This window comes from Aquarana catesbeiana, linkage group LG04 (genome assembly GCF_042186555.1).
Source record: "Aquarana catesbeiana isolate 2022-GZ linkage group LG04, ASM4218655v1, whole genome shotgun sequence".
NCBI lineage: Eukaryota > Metazoa > Chordata > Amphibia > Anura > Ranidae > Aquarana > Aquarana catesbeiana.
In genome coordinates, this window is record NC_133327.1 from 326,141,886 (window position 1) to 326,167,559 (window position 25,674).

The window sequence follows — 25,674 nt, forward strand, 5'->3', positions numbered from 1 at the left end:
TGATAGCTGAAAATTGGCCTGGGCAGGAAGGGGGTGAGAGTGCATGATATAGAGCGAAGTAGTTAAACAATGGACACTTTGCGCTCAATTGTTTTTTGTTTTTTTTTTTTCACCCAAGGTCGAGCAAATTATCAGAGCCTTTCGGTGAACACTGCACAGAGACACCAGCAGAATGTCAGCTGTGTGGAAGTATTTTAAAATTAACGAGGACAACCCACGGATTGCAGACTGCAAACTTTGTTCTGCAAAATTATCTAGAGGTGGTACAAAAATCAGTTCTTACAATACCAGTAACCTGATAAAGCACTTGAAATTAAAACATAAAAGTGAGCATGGAGAATTTACCGCTATCGGTAGCAGCAGTAGCACTCAGCAGCCAACTCTGCAGCAAACTTTTGCCAGAAGAGAAAAGCTGTCAAGAGACAACCCCAGAGCTGTACAAATAACAGAGGCGCTCACCCAATTTATTATTCTGGATGATCAACCTCTTTCAATTGTTGAGAACATGGGTTTTCAGCGATTTCTTAATGTGTTGGAGCCGAAGTATGACATTCCCAGTCGCCATTACATAACAGACATCATCTTACCAAAGATCCACGACACGGTTAAAAAGCACATTAACATTATGTTGCAGAAGGACATAAAGGCAATTAGCTTCACCACCGACATCTGGAGCAGTAGTGTGAGTCCACTGTCTCTCATCAGCTTAACGGCGCAGTGGATAGATGGCGAATTCTGTTTGCATCAGGTCATGCTCCACGCTACAAAATTTGAAGGCTCCCACACCGGTCAAGCAATAGCAAACATACTTGAGGAAATGCTTCAGACTTGGGCGATTCCCAAAAGTTCTGTTCATGTTGTGGTCCGGGACAGTGCCAAAAACATGATAAAAGGTATGGAAGTTGCTGGACTTCCCAGTATTTCATGTGTGGCACATACACTGCAGCTAGCTGTCTCAGAGGGACTGTTATCACAGCGCAGCATTGCAGATGCTGTGGGAGTCGGGCGCAGAATAATTGGCCACTTCAAACATTCGAACCTGGCATACTCTCGGCTGCAGGACATCCAGATACAGCTTGGTCAGCCAGTAAGAAGACTCCAGCAAGACGTGCAGACTCGTTGGAACAGCACATTTTACATGCTGAAGTCTCTGATTGAGCAGAAACGGGCCCTTGGAGTGTATGTGTCTGAATATGAGCTCCCTGCCACCATTACTGCAAACCAGTGGAATCTGATGGAGAAGATGGTCAATATCTTGGCTCCCTTTGAAGAGATGACTCGCCAAGTGAGTTGTTCAGATGCATTTGCCTCTGATGTAATTCCTGCAGTAACAGTGCTACAGAAAGTTTTAGCAAAAGTGGATGAGGACCAAGGTATCAAAACAATGAAGAGCACTTTGCTTGCTGCTTTGCAGAAGCGCTTCTCTGATACTGAGCGAAACCCACTTTACTGTATCGCAACTTTACTCGATCCAAGGTAATGTTAATTTTTCTGCTATTAAATGTAATTGTTTTCTTAATTCACAGAAAGAATATGCTGCATTCATTCATTGTTGTTTATTTTTTTCTTCTAGGTATAAAGATCGTTTTTTCTGTAATTCTGACACTTCCAGGGAGGCAAAAGAAATGTTAGTACTGGAACTGCAAAACATTTTTGAAGAGACAATTGAATCTGAGCAGCATGAAGAACCAGCTTCCAAAAGGCCTCACCGTGACCAGCCAGGTACCAGTCTGGACAGTTTATTTGCAGAAATTGCTGGTGAAGGATCATCTACATCTGAGAGCAGTGCTCCAAAAGCTGCTACTATACAGCTGGAAGCTTACTTGGGAGAGATCACTGTACCTCGTTCAGAGAAACCCCTGAAGTACTGGGCAGTTCATAAAGTGAGATTTCCAACTCTGGCTAAAATGGCCCAAAAATATCTTTCTGCCCCATGCAGTAGTGTGAAAAGTGAAAGACTGTTCAGCTTAGCGTCTAATGTCCTTACTGATAGCAGAAACAGGCTTATGGCTGAACATGCAGAGATGCTTTTATTCCTCAAAAAAAATTTGCCACTAACTTTTAAGAAATAATTCTATTTGCTATATTGCCTGTAACTTTTGGTTGGTTGTGTGATTTTTTTACATTTGTTATTTTTGTTATTGTTATTAATATATTTTGATGTTGTAAAATATATTTTTTGTATTTATCGACATGTTCTGTGATAATTCTTTGAGTTTACTACTGTGTGACACAAGCAAATAAAACAGTTTTATTCTTTTGTGTCTTGAGTTACAGTTCTTCATAATTATAAAGAAGATATCATTACTTAGTCTGTGTTGTGGTTTGAAAACTGTCACATGACATTAAAAAAAAGTATCGGTAATCGGTATCGGCGAGTACTTGAAAAAAAGTATCGGTACTTGTACTCGGTCTTAAAAAAGTGGTATCGGGACAACCCTACTTTAGGAGGAGGGAGAGATTGTGTCTTTATTGTGGCCAGGCAGTTCACTTGTCCTTGTCTTGTCCTACCTGTCCAGGGAACGCCCGAACCTTGCGGTCCTGTCATGGACAGACCTTAGGTGGCGTTGTTTCATCCCCAGTTATCCAGAAGGATAAGCCCCTGGTTTCAGTCACCTTTCTTGGGCTGAGTTGTCCATCGAGATACAGGCTCTGATCGACTCTGGGGCTGCAGGCCTGTTCATTGATGCTGCCTTTGTATCGAAGCACTGGATTCCGCTGCAGCTGCGTGACACTCCACTTGCCATTGAGGCTCTTGACGGGAGACCTCTACAGCCTGCCCATGTGACTCATAAGACGTTTCCTTTGTCCATGGCCGTAAGGGCTCTTCACCATGAGATAATCCAATTCCAAGTGATTTCCTCACCTAGGTTTCTGCTGGTTATTGGTTATCCTTGGTTACAGAGGCACAACCCCTCTTTTGATTGGCTCCGTGCTGAGGTTCTCTCCTGGTCACCACAATGCAGTGAGATATGCTTCCAGAAGGTAGCCAAGGTCCTGTGCACCTCTTCACTCTCCTCCCTGCCGGAGGAGTACCGCGATTTTAGAGATGTCTTTGACAAAGGTCAAGCCGGTAGTTTGCCTCCACACTGGCCTTATGATTGTGAAATTGACCTTCAGCCTGGTGCCATACCCTCTCGTGGGCCGGGTTTACCCTTTGTCGGTCTTGGAGGATAAGGCCATGGAGGAGTATGTTGCAGACGCACTTTCTTGAGGTTTCATCCGCAAATCCTCGTCTCTTGCTGGTGCTGGTTTCTTCTTTGTGAAGAAGAGAGGTGAACTGAGACCTTGTATTGATTATAGGGGTCTCAATCGTTTCACGATTAAGAATGCCTACCCAATTCCGTTGATTACAGAGTTATTTGACCGCCTCGAGGGAGCAACGGTTTTCACAAAGCTTGATTTGAGAGGAGCATAAAATCTTGTGCGGATTAAGGAGGGCGACGCGTGGAAAACTGCGTTTAATACCAGAACAGGCCATTATGAGTACTTCGTAATGCCTTTTGGCCTTTGTAACGCCCCGGCAGTTTTCCAGGAATTTATTAATAATGTCCTCCGAGATTTGTTGCAGTTATATGTGGTGGCTTATCTTGATGATATCCTCATATTTTCCAAGTCCTTGGAGAACCACCACACAGATGTCTGTTGTGTGCTTCAGAAACTAAGAGAGAACAATCTCTATTGTAAACTGGAGAAGTGTGAGTTCCATCGTGAACAGGTTAAATTCCTGTAATGTCCACTGCTGGTTTTTCGATGGACCCAGAGAAATTTTTGGCAGTCCTACGGTGGCCCCGACCCGTGGGTTTACATCCTCTGCAGCGTTTCCTGGGCTTTGCCAACTATTATCGGAAGTTTATCCGTAACTTTTCGTCTCTGGTCAAGCCCCTGACTGATATCACCAGACAGGACGAAAGGACAGTAACCCATAGAGTTGGTCTGCGGAGTCCATTAAGGCCTATGAGAGTCTCAAGGCTGCCTTTGTTTCTGCTCCTGTGTTGGCACATCCTGATCCTACGTTGCCTTTTATCCTAGAAGTTGATGCTTCTGAGACTGGAGTTGGCGCCCTTCTGTCTTAACGTCCTAACTCTGAGAGCGCTATGCATCCGTGTGGCTACTTTTCCAAGAAATTGTCATCTGCATAGGGCAATTACGAGATTGGTGACAGAGAGCTGTTGGCGATCATTTTTAGCCCTGAAAGAGTGGAGACATCTCCTTGAAGGTACCACTGTGCTGGTTCTCATTCTTACTGACCATAAGAATCTCACATTCTTGTCTGAGGCTAAGCGCCTCTCTCCCAGAAGGGCGCGATGGGCTCTTTTCTTGTCGAGTTTTAATTATATTGTCTCATTCTTACCCGGTACTAAGAATGTAAGGGCCGATGCCTTGTCACGACAATTTTCCTCCACTTCCAAGTTGGAGTTGGTTCCGGTTCCTGTGATTCCTCCTGATCGTATTCTGGCTATGGATCGCACCAGTCTTACTTCTCCTTTGGGTGACAAAATTCTTGCTGCTCAGGTCCATGCTCCTCCTGTGAAACCTTGTGACCGCTGCTTTGTCCCAGAGTGTCTCCATACTGTCGTGCTCCAGACTTACCATTCTCCCAAGGCAGCTGGCCACCCTGGGAAGAATCAACTCGTTTGGGCCATTTCCCAACAATTCTGGTAGCCCAGTCTACTGGCTGATGTAACTGCCTTCGTAGCTGCCTGTTCCGTGTGTGCTCAGAGTAAGACTCCATGACACCTTCCAGTGGGCCTCCTACAATCCATACCCAATGGAGAGAGGCCCTGGACCCACCTGTCTATGGATTTTATTGTGGAGTTACCCAACTCCCAAGGCAACACTGTTATCCTTATGGTGGTTGACCGGTTCTCAAAGATGTGTCATTGTATTCCACTTAAGAAGTTGCCCACTTCTAAGGAACTGGCTTCCATTTTTGCTCGGGAGATCTTTCGCATACATGGGCTAACCAAGGTGATTGTTTCGGACAGGGGTAATCAGTTTGTCTACCGGTTCTGGCGAGCCTTTTGTGCACAGTTGGGAATTCAGCTTGCTTTCTACTCTGCATATCACCCGCAGTCTAATGGGGCCGCAGAACGAGCCAATCAGTCCTTGGAGCAATTCTTACGTTGCTATATTTCGACCATCAACTGGTCATACTTATTACCGTGGGCAGAGTTTGCTCACAACAGTGCCTTAAATTCTGCTTCCCGATTGTCCCCGTTTTATGGTAAATTATGGTTTCCTACCTTCCATATTGCCTGACTCGTTTGTTCCGCAGAGTATTCCTGCATTAGAGGAGCATCTCTGTGGTCTTCATTCCACTTGGACACAAGTTCAGGAGGCTTTGCAACATGCTAACGATAGGTACAGACTCCATGCTGACCGCAGACGCTTGCCTGCGCCTTCCTACCAGGTTGGGGACAGAGTCTGGCTGTCGTCTCGCAACATCCGACTTTGTGTTCCTTCTTTGAAGTTCACACCTCGGTTTATTGGGCCATTCCGTATCCTTTGCAGGATTAACCCTGTGGCTTACGCCTTGGACCTTTCTCCTAGTATGCGCATCTCAAATGTGTTTCATGTCTCCTTATTGAAACCTTTGGTTTGCAACTGCTTTACCACCTCGGTGCCACGTCCTCACGCTATACAGATTGAGAGCCATGAGGAGTATGAAGTACTTTCCATGGGTGCATACAGTACCTGGTGCATTGGAAGGGGTACGGTCTGGAGGAACGCTCTTGGGTCTCATCCTCGGACGTACATGCCCCTGTCCTCCTCAGTGATTTCCATAGACAATTTCCCCTCAAGCCCGGTGGTCCTCTGAGGGGGAGGGGTCGTTGAGGAGGGAGTATTGTCAGGGATGGGCTCAGCCCTTCCTTCTCTGGGCTGGCCACTCAGCTGTCGGCTAATTGCCAGCTCCCTTCTCTCTCCACAGTTACCAAGCTGTTGATTCTGCTCGTCAGTCCTGCCTACTTAAAGCCGTCCAGCTCACTTGATCTCTGCCTTCGCCTTTGTCAACATCACAGAGACTTTCTCCTCGTTCCTGTTGAAGACTTGCTCGGCTGACGTTCCTTCTGGCTCCTGATCCTGCTTGCTGTACTACTACGTTTCTCTGGCTCTCTCTGGCTCTCTGACATTGGCTTGGCTGACTACCCGATCCGGTTACTGAACTCTGCCTTGTTTTGACAACGCTTACTCTGTTTTACCTTTTTTATTATTATTAAAAAAGTGTGATTTAACTATACTTCTGTCTCGGTCTGATTCATGGTTCCTGATACCCTCCACCTCCCTCCCTGAAGCTTCTATCCAGCTCTCCCACCTCCCCTCCCGGTGGCTGCAGCCTCTGACAGATTGCTGTCAGCATGGAGAGTGGGGGCTGGTAAATATGTGTTTTACCAGCCCCCTTCCTTTCCTGAAAGAATACGGTCAGCGATCGCTACAGATCGCTGCTGTATTCTTTCATTACTGACATATAGTAACTATGTTTTACTATGTGTCAGTTTGTGAATGAAACTATGTAACTCTGTTTCATTTCATCAATGAATAGGAGTCTATACAGACTCCTATCCATTCATCTACAGTGCAGCTCGGGCTGCATAGAAAGGGACTGTCCTGAGTCCCGTTCTCTGTTTCAAAAAAAGAGACATTAGAGGTCTGTTTAGACTCCTGATGTCTCTCCAAACCCCCCCCCCCCCCCAAAAAAAAAAAAACCACGTTAAAAAAATATTAAAAATAAAAATGTACCTGTATACAAAAAATAGAGTAGATTTAGACATGCATCTAAATCTCCCTTGCCTCTGAAGCCTGATTCACGTTTGGATCACGTTCCAGTGGCTACTGACAGGCAGGGAGAAAGAATGCGATACCTCCTCACCGCCTGTTTTAATACAATTTTAGCAACAAATGCACCATAACCGCATGCATTGCACGAGGTTGCGGGGCATTTGTGGCACTTCCCCGTTTACTTGAATGTGTAGTGTTCGGCAGATGGCATCGCTACAAGTTGGGTCAACTTTGCCGTGGATGCAAAGCATGACAGCATCAGAACCTGTTTGGCAGGCAGCAAAAACACAGCTCAACCGCAATCCTAAACAAAGCCTAAGGCCTTGTTCACGCAGGGCATACTGCAGCAAGGCAGTGTTTGGCTGCAAAGGGATGCACAGTTGTACTGTGCATCCCTATGCAGGCAGTCCCATTGATGTCTATAGGGACACAGCGGCTGCTTGTGAATGCACCGGTATTCCATGCATTCCTGTGCAGGCATTCCCATCCTTCAATTGAGATGCAGTGGCTGCATCGACACAGCTATTGCTCCCAACTTGACATCCATGAGGTGTATGTCCCTGAACTCACACTGTCTGCGCTTGGGGCCATGCACCTAAACACACATGGATGTCAGATCTGTCTTAGCAGCTGCTGCGCCCCAATTGAAATTAATAGGACTGCCTGCACAGGTGCGTGTAAACATGTCCCACTGTGGGCGTATGCTTTAACACACCCCATTGAACGAGGCCTTAGTAGGAATTTAATTTAATTTTCTAAGTTACTGTATGTTGTGGTTTTGTGTGCAAATAAGGATTTTTGTGGGGGTTTTTTTTCTTTTTTTTGTGAAAATAGCGATTTGATAAACATTTGGGCAAATATTGTGGGGCCTACAAAAAATCAGTAACACCTTCTTTTTATTCTACTGGTCATATGCTTTCAGAAAATATATGGTTTGGGGGGGGGGGGGGTCTTTTACAAACTCTGAAAACTAGGTTTTTAGGGACATTTTTGCGCACATTTGATTTCTACAATTTCACAAAAAGGCTCAATTTAAAATTGACAAAAATGTGTTATTTATTAATTCAATACAGGTTAAGCTTTGATATTTAGTAGGAATTTATCAGAATTTTGTAAAATTTGCTGTGCTGGTATCTGCTAATAATGATTTTAGTGTATTTTTTGCGAAAATATCGTCTTGATAAACATTTGTGCAATTATCGCAAGGCCTTAAAAATTAGTAGCACCTTCTTTGTATTCTACTGGTCATGTGCTTTTAGAAAATCTATGCTTTAGGGCAGGGATATGCAATTAGCGGACCTCCAGCTGTTGCAGAACTACAAATCCCATGAGGCATAGCAAGACTCTGACAGCCACAAGCTTGACACCCAGAGGCAGATTCATGATGGGACTTGTAGTTTTGCAACAGCTGGAGGTCCGCTAATTGCAGATCCCTGCTTTAGGGGGTCTTTTACAAACACTTAAAGCCGTATGGAAGAAATAAAAAAGCAATGTAAAATTTGCAAAAATTAGTTTAAAAAAAGTGGAGCATAGGGCCTGGCAGCGATAGGGTTAATGTGTGTGTGTGTGTGTGTGTGTGTGTGTATGTATATGTATATGTGTATATATATATATATTCATTCTCTCTCTCTCTCTCTCTCTCTCTCTCTCTCTCTCTCTCTCTCTCTCTCTCTCTCTCTCACAATTCATATACAATGAATATAGTGCATGCAGATAATATACTATTAATGAATCTCGTGAATCAAAACAACATAATTACATCATAAAGTCCATTACAAATATCTGATAATCCAAACGTATAAATAAAGTGACAATGTGAAAAGTGCTGAAAAGGTTTCCACATCTTGCTGTGATGTGATCACCCTGCTTAGCTATAGTATAAGTGCTATAGTACACAAGTATATACTGCACTGATAATGAATCTTATGAATCAATGCAACATGATTAAATCATAAAGCCCATTTCAAACATAATCATAATTAAATCATGTCATGGTGATCCAAACGTCTTCACGTGTCCACACACTGTTGCTCCCCCCTATGTGAATTTGCTCACGTTAGAACGTGTGACCTCACAATTACATTCAGTCAAAACATGCATGTGAACCACCTCTGGGTTCTGTGAATGCTGTGAGAAAATGGGCTGCCCAATAGCGCTGTCTCCACATACATATGGGATATATAAAAGGCTGCATAGTGTGATAACGTTTTAAAGTTATAAGAGACAGCGCTATTGGGCAGCCCATTTTCCCACAGCATTCACAGAACCCAGAGGTGGTTCACATGCATGTTTTGACTGAACGTAATTGTGAGGTCACACGTTCTAAGGTGAGCGAGTTCACATGGGGGGCACCAGTGTGTGGACACGTGAAGACGTTTGGATCACCATGACAAGATTTAATTATGATTATGTTTGAAATGGACTTTATGATTTAATCATGTTGCATTGATTCATTAAATTCATTATCAGTGCAGTATATACTTGTTTACTATAGCACTTATACTATAGCTAAGCAGGGTGATCACATTACAGCAAGATGTGGAAACTTTACAAGAATGCCTAAATAAAATAATGGGGTGGGCAGCTACATGCCAAATGAGGTTTAATGTTGAAAAATGTAATGTAATGCATTTGGGTGCTAAAAACAGGAAAGCAAGGGGGAGAACCTCTGGGGGTCCTAGTAGATGACAGGTCCAGCAGGGGCATGCAATGCTAAGCCACTGCAAGCAAAGCCAGTAGAATATTAGCATGCATCAGAAAGGGTGTATATACTCCAGAGATAAAGCGATAATTTTGCCAAAGTGCTAATTTTAAAGGCTTATATGCAAGTTATTGTCATAAAAAGTGTTTGGGGACCTGGAACCTGCCCCAGGGGACATGTATCAATGCAAATTTTTTTTTTTAAAACGGCTGTTTTTTCGGGAGCAAGTGAAACAATAAAAATGAAATATTCCTTTTAAATATTGTGCCTGGGGGGTGTCTATAGTATGCCTGTAAAGTGGCGCATTTTTCCCGTGTTTAGAACAATACCACGACAAAATGACATTTCTAAATGAAAAATTGTCATTTAAAACTGATCATGGCTGTAATGAATTGTCGGGTCTCGGCAATATAGATAAAACTCATCGAAAAAAAGAGCATAGGACCCCCCCAGTCTATTACCAGGCCCTTTGGGTCTGGTATGAATATTAAGGGGAACCTCGAACCAAAATAAAAAAAAATTGTGTGAGGGTCCCCCTAAAATCCATACCAGACCCTTCCGGTCTGATATGGAAATTAAGGGGAACCCTGCGCCAAAATTAAAAAAAAATGGCGTAGGGGTGCCCCCCAAATCCATACCAGACCATTATCCGAGCACGCAACCTGGCAGGCCTCAGTAAAAGAGGGGGGACCCCCCTCCTGAACCCTCCCAGGCCACATGCCCTCAACATGGGGAGGGTGCTTTTGGGGTAGCCCCCCCAAAGCACCTTGTTCTCATATTGATGGGGACAAGGGCCTCATCCCCACAACCCTTGCCCGGTGGTTGTGGGGGTCTGCGGACGGGGGCTTATCGAAATCTGGAAGCCCCCTTTAACAAGGGGACCCCCAGATCCCAGCCTCCCCCCTGTGTAAATTGGTAACGGGGTACCCCTACCATTTCACAAAAAAAAATCAAAATGGTAAAAAAGACAAGAGACAGCTTGGGACAAGTCCTTTATTAAAAAAAATAAAAAAATAAAAATGTCCCACGGTGTAAGTTCACGCCGCCCGACGGATCACAAAAAAAAAAAAAGAAAGCTGCACCTGATCCGCATCCATGGGAGGCTCCCGCCGTCTGACGCGTCTTCGCTGTAACAGCTCTTATATAACTGAGGGCGGGGCCACCCGGTGACGTAACTGAGTGACCCCCTCTAACGCCACAGGGGCTTCCCTGTGGCGTTAGAGGGGGGCGGGGTCACCCGGTCTTTTGTCTTTTTTACCATTTTGACACTTCTTTGTGAAATGGTAGGGGTACATTTGTACCCCGTTACCAATTCACACAAGGGGGGAGGCCGGGATCTGGGGGTCCCCTTGTTAAAGGGGGCTTCCAGATTCCGATAAGCCCCCCTACCCGCAGACCCCCACAACCACCAGGCAAGGGTTGTGGGGACGAGGCCCTTGTCCCCATCAACATGGGGACAAGGTGCTTTGGGGGGTTACCCCAAAGCACCCTGCCATTGTTGAGAGCATGTGGCCTGGTAGGGTTCAGGAGGGGGGCCCCCCCCTCTTTTCCTGCGGCCTGCTAGGTTGCGTGCGTGGATAAGGGTCTGATATGGATTTTGGGGGGACCCCTACACCATTTTTTTCAAAATTTGGCGCAGGGTTCCCCTTAATTTCCATACCAGACCGGAAGAGCCTGGTATGGATTTTAGGGGGACCCCACCCATTTTTTTTTTTTTTTTAATTCTGATTCGGGGTTCCCCCTTAATATTCATACCAGACCCAAAGGGCCTGGTAATGGATTGGGGGGATCCCATGCTCTTTTTTTTCAATTATCTGTATCTATATTGCCGAGACCCGACAATTCATTACAGCCGCGAACAGTTTTAAATGACAGTTTTTCCTTTAGAAATCTCATTTTGCTGTGGTACTGTTCTAAACACGGGAAAAATGCGCCACTTTATAGGAATACTATAGACACCCCCCAGGCACAATATTTAACAGAATATTTTACTTTTTTTGTTTCACTTTAAGCATTAAAAGAAATCACTGCTCCCGAAAAAACGGCCGTTTTAAAAAAAAATAAAATTTGCATTGATACATGTCCCCTGGGACAGGACCCAGGTCCCCAAGCACTTTTTATGACAATAACTTGCATATAATGCCGCGTACACACGGTCGGACTTTCCGGCATACTTGGTCCGGCGGACCAGAGTGTGCCGGACAATCCGCCCGTGTGTAGGCACCGGCGGACTTTTCCGGCGGACTTTTTCCCAAAAGCCCGCCGGACCTAGATTTGAAGAAAGTTCTAAATCTTTCCGCCGGACTCAGTTTCGGGCGGAAAGTCCGCTCGTGTGTGTGCTGGTCCGACGGAAAGCCCGCTCGTGTGTAGGCTGGTCCGACGGACCAGATACAACACGAGGGCAGGGTATTGCATCTCACGCTCGCTGCAATAGGAAAAACACATTTTCCTATTGCGGCGAGCGCGGGGCATACCAGGCCCTTAGGTCTGGTATGGATTATAAAGGGGAACCCCGCTACGCCGAAAAAACGGCGTGGGGTCCCCCTAAAATCCATACCAGACCCCGATCCGAGCACGCAGCCTGGCCGGTCAGGAAAGGGGGTGGGGACGAGCGAGCGCCCCCCCCCCCTCCTGAACCGTACCAGGCCGCATGCCCTCAACATGGGGGGTGGGTGCTTTGGGGGAGGGGGGCGCCCTGCGCCCCCCCCCCCCAAAGCACCTTGTCCCCATGTTGATGAGGACAAGGGCCTCTTCCCGACAACCCTGGCCGTTGGTTGTCGGGGTCTGCGGGCGGGGGCTTATCGGAATCTGGGAGCCCCCTTTAATAAGGGGGCCCCCAGATCCCGGCCCCCCACCCTATGTAAATGAGTATGGGGTACATGGTACCCCTACCCATTTACCTAGGAAAAAAGTGTAAGTAATAAAACACACTACACAGGTTTTTAAAATATTTTATTAAACAGCTCCGGGGGGGGATCTTCCTCCGGCTTCGGGGGTCTTCTTCCGGCTTCGGGGGTCCCTCCGCTTCATCTTCTCCCGGCGTCCGGTTGGTTCTTCTCCGCTCTCCGGCCTCTTCTCCCGGTGTCGCAGGTCTTCGGCCGGCCCCTCCGCTCTCTTCATGTAGCTCTATTGCGAGCGGAGGTCCGGACTTCTGGGCTTCTTGGCTTCTTGGCTTCTCTTCTCTTCTCTTCCCCCAGATGTTGACACGACGCTCTCTCCGGCTGGACTGGTCTCTGAGGGCTGCGTTGTGACTTATATAGGCGGAGACCCCGCCCCCATATGATGTCACAGTCCCTGGGCATGCTGGGACTGTGACGTTTTAGGGGGCGTGGTCGACCACGCCCCCTAAAACGTCACAGTCCCAGCATGCCCAGGGACTGTGACATCATATGGGGGCGGGGTCTCCGCCTATATAAGTCACAACGCAGCCCTCAGAGACCAGTCCAGCCGGAGAGAGCGTCGTGTCAACATCTGGGGGAAGAGAAGAGAAGAGAAGCCAAGAAGCCAAGAAGCCCAGAAGTCCGGACCTCCGCTCGCAATAGAGCTACATGAAGAGAGCGGAGGGGCCGGCCGAAGACCTGCGACACCGGGAGAAGAGGCCGGAGAGCGGAGAAGAACCAACCGGACGCCGGGAGAAGATGAAGCGGAGGGACCCCCGAAGCCGGAAGAAGACCCCCGAAGCCGGAGGAAGATCCCCCCCCCGGAGCTGTTTAATAAAATATTTTAAAAACCTGTGTAGTGTGTTTTATTACTTACACTTTTTTCCTAGGTAAATGGGTAGGGGTACCATGTACCCCATACTCATTTACATAGGGTGGGGGGGCCGGGATCTGGGGGCCCCCTTATTAAAGGGGGCTCCCAGATTCCGATAAGCCCCCGCCCGCAGACCCCGACAACCAACGGCCAGGGTTGTCGGGAAGAGGCCCTTGTCCTCATCAACATGGGGACAAGGTGCTTTGGGGGGGGGGGGGGGGCGCAGGGCGCCCCCCTCCCCCAAAGCACCCACCCCCCATGTTGAGGGCATGCGGCCTGGTACGGTTCAGGAGGGGGGGGGCGCTCGCTCGTCCCCACCCCCTTTCCTGACCGGCCAGGCTGCGTGCTCGGATCGGGGTCTGGTATGGATTTTAGGGGGACCCCACGCCGTTTTTTCGGCGTAGCGGGGTTCCCCTTTATAATCCATACCAGACCTAAGGGCCTGGTATGCCCCGCGCTCGCCGCAATAGGAAGATTTGTTTTTCCTATTGCAGCGAGCGCGAGATGCAATACCATCCCCTCGTGTCGTATTTGGTCTGTCGGACCAGCCTACACACGAGCGGGCTTTCCGTCGGACCAGCACACACACGAGCGGACTTTCCGCCCGAAACTGAGTCCGACGGAAAGATTTCAAACATGTTTAAAATCTAGGTCCGGCGGGCTTTTGGGAAGAAGTCCGCCGGAAAAGTCCGCCGCCGCCCACACACGGGCGGATTGTCCGGCACACTCTGGTCCGCCGGACCAAGTATGCCGGAAAGTCCGACCGTGTGTACGCGGCATTAGCCTTTAAAATTAGCACTTTTGATTTTTCATGTTAGTGTCCCATAGACTTTAATGGTGTTTTCCGGCAGCTTTCAAATTTGCAGCGAACACCGCATATTGTTCGCTGTTCGGTGAACACCCAATGTTCCAGCTCATCCCTAGTAGCTGACGATGGAGAAGAGGTCCCTACTAAGTGCAGGTGTACCCATTCCCAAGTAGCTGAAGTGCTAGGAACGCATGACTTCTATGCAGCAGGGTGCCAGTAGTAGTGCTGCACTACCTTTTTGAAGGACTGGCAGGCACCAGTGGCCTAGTACATCCTGACACACCAGCACTGCAGTATCACGTGGTGACGTGGCGAGTCCCAGAGGTGCAGTACAAGCTGGTGAGGTGGCCAGCACTAGTAGCGTCTCTCAGCCACCAAGAATTTGAACACTGGCCCGTAGAGCCCATAGTGTCCTTCCAGAGGTGCTTGCAAATCCTGCTTGGCAGCCCACAGATTCAGCAGCACACATTACTCCCCCATTCAATGCACAACCTGGAATTCTGGTGGAAACAGCAAATTTAACAACTCCCCTTGATTTTTTTTTTTTTTTGAGCTGCTTTTCACGGAAGATTTGAAATCAATCGATTGTGAACCAATGCAATCTATACGCACAAGAATACATCACTGCCCACCCAAATGTAACTCTTGACAGACAATTGCGTGGAAACCTGTCACGGGTTCTGATTGTAAAATTGTTTTGCGCCTAACCCTCAACACGGGCATTACAAAAAAGAGTGAGTTGCGGTCATATTGGTTCACAGACCCGATTCACCCAATGCCCTTGTTCTCTGCTGCAGTGGCCAGGAAATGATATAAGATAATAATGTGTTTCATGCATTTTAGTGATAATACACTCTGTTGTCCTCAGGGTGACCCTGAATATGATCGGCTCTACAAAATTCAGTCCCTCATAAATTGCTTCTCATGCATTTCACTTGCCGCCTTGCATTCAAGCAATATCTCCCCAGCAAGCGTGCCAGATCTGGGGTCAAAATGTATAAGCTTTGTGAGAGGGCGACAGGCTATACATACAATTTAAGACTTGGTTCACACCTATGCGAATTGGATGCGGGTCTCCCCGCATCCAATTCACATGAGAGGAGATTGTGACCGGCTCTCTAAGGAGCCGGTTCACATATCTCCGCTGTGGCTGTTGTGCGTTTTTGGCTCCGTTTCAGGGCCGAATTCAGTCAAAAATTCGTCCCTGAAACAGAGAACAAGGATGCACTGAACCCTTGCTGCGAGCCGCATTCGTCGGAGTTGTGAACCCAGAGTTTGAGGGAAAGGACAATGAAGTAGAGTGTACCACCCCCACCCCCCCCTGTGTCTCCCTTGTTCCGGAAGGGGTACTATTTGTACGTGGATAACTTCTATACATTATACTATACATTTTTTAGACACTTATTCAATCTTGACATTGGCTGCTGTGGCACCATGCAACCTAATTGCCAGGGCTTCCCTCAAAGGCTCATTACACACCACTAGGGGTGAGGAGAGACACATGCAGCACAGAAGGCTTTTACTTTAATGCATAGAATGCATTAACCACTTGGAGCCGACTCCTCCTGGGGTTTATGATCATGTGACCACTGTGATTGGCTGTCACGTCGTCACATGATCGGAAAGCTCCCAATCGCAAGTAGCTTTCTGTTAGCTGCCGGTAACTGTCCCCAGAGTGTGCAGGGGGTGTGTTCTCAACACAGCTGTTTTTGCACTAATGCACGCAAATATGTGGCTTCTTGGCGCCTAGGCCCACCCGCCAAGAGGCCGCATACTTGCGTGTGGCCAGCACCAAGAGGTTAAGGTAAAAAGCCTTAAGGTTTTACAACCACTTTAGTGCAATATGTTTTCCGTTGCCCCAAACTCCTGTAGGCAGCAGTATAACCCGACTGACTGTTTCTGTGTCCTTCAATAGACTTCAAGAAAAAGATTTTATGGCAAGTAGAAAAATCTTATTTTTGTGGGCCAAACTTCTTTCCTGAAGAATCAAGGGAGCAGAATTGTGCTTCCAGTGTGCCCATTATTTATAGCCAACCGAATATTTTTGTAGGGCTTTTTGTATGCCTTCTTGTTCTTTAGGCTGGGTTTACACTATGTGCCGGGCACAGCAGGGGGTCCGGTGCATCCCCATTCACCATTTCAGGTCTGAATTTTTGGCTGAATTTGGGTTTTGAACGGAGCCAAAAACACACAGGACTCTCCTGCTGTGCGCTCTGCGGTCGCCCCGGAGATGTGTGAACCCACATCCAATTCACAATAGTGTGAACCCAGCCTGACTAGAAATGTTAGCCGTGAGATTGTTGCAGGTGTACAACTTTATACTGTGCAGCTTTTCTTTTGGGTCTGCAGTGCAAAGAAATTAGTTGTCCAAGTGTTCTTTTTGCTGGAAAATTGCTCATAGGGTGCTGAAAAATTTAAAGAATGTGAAACTTACGGATGGCCATTGTTCAGTAAGGCCCCTTTCACACGGGTGCTCCGTTCAGGTCCGCCTGTCAATTTTTCAGGTGGATCTGATCGGACGCTCCATGCACCTCTATGAAGCGGTGGATGTCAGCGGTGACATGTCTGCTGACATTCGCCGGTATCCGATCCCGTCTGTGAAATCCAGACGGATGGAAACCCTATATTCCATCTGTCTGGAAAATCGGATAGGATTTGATGAAAACAGACAGGCGGTCCGTTTTCATCCTATCTCCATAAAGGACAGCTGGGCTCTGACAAGTCTGTTTCCGCACAGTGAGCGGAGATGGACCTGTCATTCACCTGCTCAGCAGGGATCAGCGGATCGATCCCTGCTGAGCAAAGCGGAGTCCGTAAACGGGCAAGCCTGTGTGAAAAGGGTCTAAGAGGCTATGCACTGGAGGCTCAATTTAGCAAAAGTGCTTTTCAGGTGTAATTTAGAAAGGGGACATTTGAGCATTCACCTGTAAGTGTATCATTATACCTGCATAGCAACTCTGTGACTTCAGTTTTACAGCTTAGAAAAATGCAGTTGTTTTGTTCCTTTATTCTTTTTCATTTCGTCATTCATTACTAGCTCCTGATTTGGTGTTATACTGTACTTTTCCATTATCGGCACAGCTAGCTTCTTCTTTAACCCGTTTTATGCAATGTTTTATTGTGTAACTTTTCTTTTGTAACTTTTTGTTTAAAGCAACATAATAAATAATGCAAACAAAATGAAAGTATTTGTTTATGCTAGGAAATAATGTTCATGCTGATGTGATTTGTTGTTTGTCGTTTTTAATTCTTGGAAAAAATACTAATTGCTATGCCATGTTTATTCATGTGAAAACATTGAAAAGAGATCATGCCAACAAGCACTGCTCAATTGTTAGTGCTTGTTAGTGATCTAAATAAATAAGGGGATTAGAAGACAATGGCCCTCAAACTGTAGCCTGCTGATTGCTATAATCTGGCCAGTAATGAAAAGGCCCCACATGCAGAGCGTTCTCATTGCATGCAGGTGGGAGCCACTGAATGCAAAGTGCCAAGGTGTCAAGTGCTGGAACACAAGGTATTTCGACACCCAGCAATGTATTTTTGGCACTATCGGACTGAATGATCTATTTTTCTGAGGTAACCTGCATAAATGAAGGAATAATCCCTACGACTAAGCCCTATTGAGAGAAATGCGTTAGTGGAGCAGTCCTAGTGGAGACTGTCACCGCTATGCTTGTGGACGTGCTGCACAGTAAACACAAATATTAGTGAACCCCCCCCCCCCCCCGGGGTGCAGTGGCTTCCTTTTGCTGCATTAACTCTGACCATGCTTTTTTTTAGTATATTACAGACTTTTCATTGCCTAATCAGGAAAGGTGACTAAAAAAACAGAACTGCAGCAGTTGTAGATTCCAATCATGATTACTTTTGCCATGAATTAAGTGAAAAGGGTTTGATTTGTATACACTGGGCATACTGTATAATTGAGATCCTGTGGTTATAATTTCTGGTTAGTTTCACTTTAATAATACTTAGTTTTCAACAGTGATGCAGTTGTGAGCTTTCCTACGGATAGCCAAATAGTATAATTAGTAGTCATGGACTGTATAACTATTTTATTATTTATAAATTTAATATATTTTCAGACACCACTGAAGCCTGGAAGAAGTCTGATGGACTGGATTAGAGTCAAAAGTAGCAGCAAAGATTTAACAGGCCTCAGTGGAAGAATAATCGAGGTGACAGAAGAGGAACTTGCAAAACACAATAAAAAGGCTGATTGCTGGATATGTATTAGAGGTAAGTGGCTGCAGTGTAATTGCTTGTACAAGAAAATCTTAAAGCACATCAGTAAATGTTTCAGAGCTTTTAGCGTAATAGAGATGTTGATGGTGATAGACTCCAGTTACACTACATTATCTATGGTTTTAAAGATTACATTCAGATAAATTTGAAAAGTTGCTGTTGATCAGAAGCTTTCAGCAGCCAAAAGATTGGGAAAAAAAAAGATAGCAATAGGTAAGAGAATTTTAGAGTGGAGTATGAAAAATTACATTTAATGGAGCACTGGAAGTTACAGAACTTTATTCACTGGCTTCAACCCACCATTTCTTCGTTGTTAAAGTGTGTTGCCCTAATAATTCAGATTCTATGTGTTGGATTATTTACATGCTTTTTACTAAACTTAGCCTGTAATGTTTTAATTTGCACATAGTTGCTAAATACCTGGTGAGCATGCCAGTTCCCCTTGGTTCGTTTTTCAAACTGACCACACCAAGCATGAAAGCAGATCCATGTTTGTGTGGTCAGGTTGCGGCTGACACCCTCCCCGCTGAAATGTCAAAGTAATAGATACAAAAGCCGCACATCATGAAGCAGACCCATGTGTGTGAAGTGTGATGAATGGCAGCCTCAGCCCAGACTTCAGCCTGGCCACGCTTCCAATGTGTTTTAGCTCCACCCCTTGAAGCTTAATCATAGGTTTGAGTCCCCTCCCTGCTCACATGCCCCCTCCCGGCTTGAATGGCAGCAGTTATTTCCACTTACTTTAAATTCTTGAGCACCCTATGAGCATGACAAACCGCCCCTCTCTTTTATAGACCGCAGTCCTAATAGGATCATGTAAAAGCCAAAGGACAGAAAAGGCCAACAGAACAGCCCGTTAGTCTCACTGCACTCACCTTCAGAGTGATGTCTCACTGCACCTGATGGTCAGTAATGAGCCACAGAGTTCATCACAGACATACATTAATTGAACAATCCAAGCTAATAAGACAATGACCATGTATATAAAGGTCAATATGTACCGAAAAACTGAATAGGTTCCCATTGACAATCAAGCAATGGATAAGTTGATTGATAATAAACAATAATAAATATGATAACAAATTACTGATAGAGCAGGTAGCCCCGAAGTAGAAAACAGTCTAAAAGACTGTATAAACCGCAGAGGTGCTGCTTCCAAGCTGTGTAGGTTATCACTGCAAAACTGAAAAAAGAAAGAGAGAGAGGAGCACACACCCCCATAGTATAGTAAGTTAAAAAGGTTTTATCAAACCAATAAAATTACACTTACAAGGCAACTAGCAGGTGCTTGAGCATGAAAGGTTGTCTGGAACGCTGGACTAGGAGCAAGCAACCAGGGATCTCTGCCTTGGTCACAGGCTGGGGAGACGGTGGACCGTGATTGATTTAACACTGTCGGTACAGACGGATTGAACCGCCACTGGGGACTGGAACCAGGTAGATGTAACACTACTGACACGGAAGGAAAGTCCCACCGCTGGGGACTAAAGCCTGGAACAGAGAGCTGCCCGCCTATGCTGTTATGCACCACACTCAAACACCGGACATGTTTCAAAGCATAAATGTTTCTTTCTCAGCCAGCGTTGCGTGCTTAATTAGGAGTAAGAGGCAGACATCAAAATGTCAAATCTCTCTCTCTCTCATCATCTCAGCATAAATGCGTACACCCCTTTTGAAAAGTAAGATTTTAATCAACATCTCAATAAACACAAGAACAATTTTGACAAAACTGAGTTTTATAGAATATTTGTTTAGCTCCATTACATAAAAGTAAGGTTAATAATATAACTTAGATTACAAAATCTTCAGTTTTACTCAAATTAGTCGATGCAAAAATGAACATACCCCACAACAAAAACTATTACATGTAATATTTTGTATGACCTCCATGATTTGAAAGGACAGCACCAAGTCTTCTAGGAATGGAATGAACAAGTTGGTGACATATTGCAACATCTATCTTTTTCCATTCTTCACGAACAACCTCTTTTAAAGCCTGGATGCTGGATGGAGAGTGATGCTCAACTTGTCTCTTCAATATTCCCCATAGGTGTTCGCTTGGGTTCAGATTAGGACATACTTGGCCACTGAATCACTTTCACCCTGTTCTATTTCAGAAATGCAACATTGGCCTAGATGTGTGTTTTGGATCATTGTCATATTGGAAACGTGCACGACGACCAAGTGCGCGGAATGATGGTAGCATCTTCTCTTGCAATAGAGCAGTACATCTGTGAATTCATAATACCATCAATGAAATGCAGCTCCCTGACACCAGCAACATTCATGCTGCCCCACAGAAAGGCACTGCCACCACGTTTCACTGTAGGCACCATGCATTTTTCTTTGTACTCCTCACCTTTCGGACACCAAACAGTTTTGAGGCCATCAGTTCCAAAAACATTTATCTTGGTCTCATCACTCCAGAGTAGAGTCCCAGTAGTATTCTACTTTTTCAGCTGGGCCCTGGCAAATTCAAGGTGTTTTTTTTTTTTTTTTTTGTGCATGGGCTTTAGGAGAGGCTTCCTTCGTCAACGACACCCATGCATATCATTCTTATACAGTGTACGCTGTATTGTGTCACGGGAAACAATCATCCCGGTTTGGCTTTCTCCTTTAGCTTACTGCAGTGAACTTGCATGGTGATTTTCTTCTACCCTTTTCATTAGAGGATGCTCCTGACGAGGTGTTAACTTCTGTGGACGGCCTGGACATCTCTGGGAGATGGTTGTAGTTCCATGTTTGTTAAATTTTTGTATCGCTTTTACTACAGTATTCTGACTGATAAGTAAAGCTTTGCTAATCTTCTTGTAGACTCCATCTTGTGTAAAGAGAGTATTTTCTTTCTCAGGCCTTGTGACATATCTCTTCCATGTGGTACCATTGCTGACAGCATGAAATGAGAACGGGTTTTGTTTGTTAAGTAACTCCCTTTTTATAATCAACTGTCTGCTGGGCACCTGTTTAATGGATAATTGGACTCACCTGTAGTTGAATTCTTGTTAATTAGGATTTTGTTGTTTAAAATTTAGCTTTGCTCCTAAGACTTTCATTAGGGTGTATTCATTTTTTTCAACATGTTCTTGAATTTATTTGTTAGGAAAAATACTTTTGTGTGTGTAAAAAAAAAAAACTTGGTTGCAATCAATGGCCCACATTTGTGGGAGTATTTGGTAGTATAGTGTCCCATAGAAAATGTTGACTCTGAATTGAAAGTAAAGGTTATCTGACAAATCTGTTGGGGTGTACTCATTTATGCTGAGCACTGTGTTAGTATATGCCACAGTAGTCAAACCACAGATCCATCTAGCAGTGTAAATCAAGTGGGCGGTTTCGGACAAGCAATAGGCAAAACTTGCTAGGCTGATCAGCTCCCACTGGCAAATGAGATGCCTTCCTTCTTGATTTAAACTGCAAAATTGATCTGTGTTTTGACTCTCATGCCATTTAATGTATATCATTTTGATGTCAGTGCTTCTAAATGCCTGATGAAGCTTTCCATGAAACATGTTGAGTTTTGACTCCTCCATATTCAAGTTTATGTGAGAAGCTGAAGCAAACTATATATGATATTATGAAAACTAAAAAGAACAGTCAGCAGAGGCTTCTGTTACATGCTATGGGACATTTAGTTTGAGTGGTTTCATTAGTGTACAGTATTTTATTGTTTGATTTTTGGTGACATTTTCAAATATGTTGTGTTGCTGTTAGGTGGTACCGGGAAAGTCCCATGTATTTATTTTTTATTTTATTTTTTTGCAATATTTCCAGCAGCAGAAATCGGAAAGAGCTGCTGGCACTCGAGCTGGGAGTGGTCTTGTCAGCAGTCTGTTGCACATGGAGCGCTGGGCAGAGGGAGAAAGTTGCTCTGCTCTTATCGGTACACCGAGCTGCCCAGCTCTCCACATAGGAGAATTTGGACACTCTCACAAAAGAGGTCAGCCCTAGAGCTGGAATATTTATTGTCTCTGTGGAATGCAGGTTATGGGGTTGGTGGATGCTCCTTTCCTTGTCTGCTCTCTTGATATAGAAAGGGGAGTTAGGAACCACTAGGGCAGGGGTAGGCAACCTTAAAGGGGTGGAGATCTACCTGAGCAACATGGGGGAAGTCAAAGATCACCGGGCACAGTGTCTCCTCCTCACACCTGATTTAAACCTCTAATTGCAGCACTACTGTGTCGCAATCACGTGCATTGCATGGCAATCAAGGGTTTAAATCAGTTGGGAAAGAGGCAACATATTGCCTCCTCATTACCTGTCAAACACACTCAGATCGTTTTTCAGAGGAGCAGCAGTGCCTGCTGCACTTGTTAATGAGCCTTTAGTTGCATTTGGCAGTGGCACCATTTATGCTTGTTCACACGTACAGTTGGTGGGGGGGTGTTAAAACCCTGTGGTTGCGTCGCCCCAATCCCTACCCCCTTTAGCTGCGGAGGGTGTACACATGCCGCAGCATGATTTAAGCCCCCTGTTGCTTTTGGTGACAATTGCAAATGATTGTTGCGTTTGCTGTCAATCATGACCCATTCAAGCAAACGGGGCCACTCTGCAAGCACCCCACAACTGCACGCTTCTGCGGGGTCCAAGGGGTTAAAGCAGGCAGTGAGAAAGCAACACAACGCTGCCTCATTTAACCCCTTGTTTGCTGTACTGCACAAGTTGCAGGTTGGCCTCATTCACTTCACCATGACATGGTGTATACTGCGGCATGTGTACACCCCTGGCCACTGCAGCTAAAAGGGATGCGGTTGGGGCGGGAATGATAAAACACGTCTTAACTATGAGGTTTTACCACCTCCCCAAACTGCAAATGTAAATGAACCCTTACTGTTCTGAGCCCCCTATAAGGCTGCTTTCACACTGATGTGCTGCAGTTTACCTGCAGGTATGGTGCACTTTCAGAAGGTGCACCAAACCCACAGGAAAGCTGCTTGCCAAGTACAGCAAACCTGCAGGAAAGCTGCAGATAAACTGCACCCGTGGTGTGGGTAAACCATAGCACATCAGTGTGAAAGCAGCCCTGTACTATTATGTCCAGTGTATTGCTTCACACTGACCTGATGATCTCTTCTTTCTTAATCGAACATCACAGGACACAGTGCCATAGTAATTACTATGTGGTTATAGGCCACCTTCAGGTGATGGACACTGGCACACCCTAAACAGGAAGTTGCCTCCCTATATAACCCCTCCCACTACTGGGAGTACCTCAGTTTTTTCGCCAGTGTCTAAGGTGTTGGTTACGAGTAAAGATGTGCTGTGCTGAGCTGCACTGGAGCAATCCTTGCTGGGGCTAGCTATGCAGCCAGATCCATTCAAAGTGTCTTTTCAAGCCGAATTGAATGGTGCCCGGGCCTTGTGGCGGAAGAAACAAGGTTTAGCCCATAACGCTTCTCTTTTTAGAGCGCTGGACCCTGGGATCCAGTGCTTTGGTGTTTTCAGCCATAAAGTTTTTACTGGCGGGGTGCTTTATGGGTTCAGGAGTGTGGGTACCCGGTTCCTGAAGGTTTTGTAATGGAGCCCACTGTGAGGGGTAAAGATTGGGTCTGTTGGTTTTACCACAGAAATTCCTACGGCGAGAAAGGTAAGTGGCGGTTTCTAAGGAATTTTTAAATGTTCTTATGAAATGTCTCCTTTAAAAAAAGTAAATTGTCATGCCTAAGAGTCACCACTGGGGGCTGTATAGAGCATGTACCTTGTCATGCTTTCCTCAAAGATCACGTTGTGTCAGCAGAAGCAGCAGGCTTCTCTCCGGCAAGCAGCTCAGACCTCCAGTAAGATTGGGGGGGGATTTTTTTCCACTAAAAACCCCCCACCTGGACAAAGCTCTCCCTGGATAGGGGGAAGCCAAAACGATCGGCGATGCTGCTCTGTTTTTTTCACCGCCCCTGCACAGCGGCTTGTCACAGGTCTCCTCGTCATCCCCCTCACACACACGCCGATCCTGTCGGATCGGAGGCCGTCGCGTGGGAAAACCCTCTTTTGAAAACAGAGGGGCCGCGATATGACGGAAGGGGCGGGGCTTAGCGCAGCATTGGCGTGCAGCAACGTCCAGCGCGGGAGTATATTTAAAAGCTCCATTTTTGCTGGTTGCAGATGTTGGAGGGACACGAGCAAAAAGGGACATGTAAGAGGTTGGTGACACAGGCATTCCCTTGGCACATTTACTAAAAGCATCAGGCTGAGCGTTAATAGCAGCGGCAGTTGCTGGACTATTGCTTAAGCAGTGGATGCGATTTCTTCTGGTAGTACCTCTGCATTTGTGCATCGGGCTATAGTCAGAAGGGGGGTTGAAACACCCCCCAAAAAAGGGCTAAAAGGGTCTCCCTCAAGCTCTGGAAAGCCTACTCATCTCTGCAGTGGCATCCCCCCCTGAGAGGGGGTGGCTGGTCAGAGTGAGCATCGGGGCCATGAAATGCTTGCAACTGTTTTTAACACTGTAGCCCCTGTCTATATTACTAAAGAGGTCTTTTTCTTCAGCAATGATTGGATTGGAACCTGTCACATTTTGTCCCACATCCCAGTTTGGGCCAAAATGTGACAGGTTCCCTTCCATTACCCAGGACCCTCAAACTGAGGAACTGGGAGCGGAAGAAGATTAATTCCCTCAGGGGACCGTGGTTAGGCTGACTCCTCTTCTGAGGGGTCAGATGTGGGGGGGGGGGGGGTCAGCTTCACTATCTGTAAGATTGATGGTGCAATTTCTTACTGAATGGTCCGCTCCACATTTATGCTACCCTTAACTGAGTGTTTGGGTTCGCTAAAGCCTCCTCAAGCTGTGCTGCCTTTCCTGTCCATTCATTGCTGGAAAAGCTTTTTGTATCTGAGTGGGATCACCCAGATAAGCATTTTTTCCCTCCTAAAAAGTTTTTTCACACTATATCCTATGGAGGAAAAATTCACTACCAGCAACTGACGCTGCTCAATCCTCTGTGAATAAAAGTTTGACTTGTCCCGCAAACAATGCTCAAATGCTTAGGGATCCAACGGATGAAAAGTTGGAATTTTCTATTAAAAAAAAGCACTTTTTTCTCTGCCAGGTTGAGTGTTTCAGCCTGCGCTGACAGTAATTGGTCAATCCATGAGAGACCAATTAAACAGGTGCTCAAGGTTATCCTGTTCAGCAGACCCAGGATCTAGAAAGCTACTAGCAGCTTTATGTTTACAATAGTCGCTATTAGAGATTCTGTCCTTCAGGCCTAGCACCTTTCGCTAAGCGAGCTACTTCTCCAGTGCCATGGGCATCAGCCTCCAGGCAGTCACGATGGCCTCCGCCGTCAAGTTCAAGAGGTAATCCTCAGGGTCAACCCCAGGGACAAAAAGTCTTGGGGGAGGAAACCTACAAAATACTAAGGCCTCATTCCCACGAGGCGGATCCGCTCAG

General features: G+C 45.9%; 1 protein-coding gene across 3 annotated transcripts in view; it reads left to right on the forward strand.

Moving 5' to 3' along the window:
- The window catches only part of CYB5R4 (cytochrome b5 reductase 4), a 353,527-nt gene that overhangs the window by 12,388 nt on the left and 315,465 nt on the right, over window positions 1-25,674 (forward strand). For all 3 annotated transcript variants that reach the window (XM_073626888.1, XM_073626886.1, XM_073626887.1), the window contains exon 2: window positions 18,131-18,284. In XM_073626888.1, the coding sequence (XP_073482989.1) occupies window positions 18,131-18,284 (154 nt within the window). The remainder of the gene's footprint in view (window positions 1-18,130; window positions 18,285-25,674) is intronic.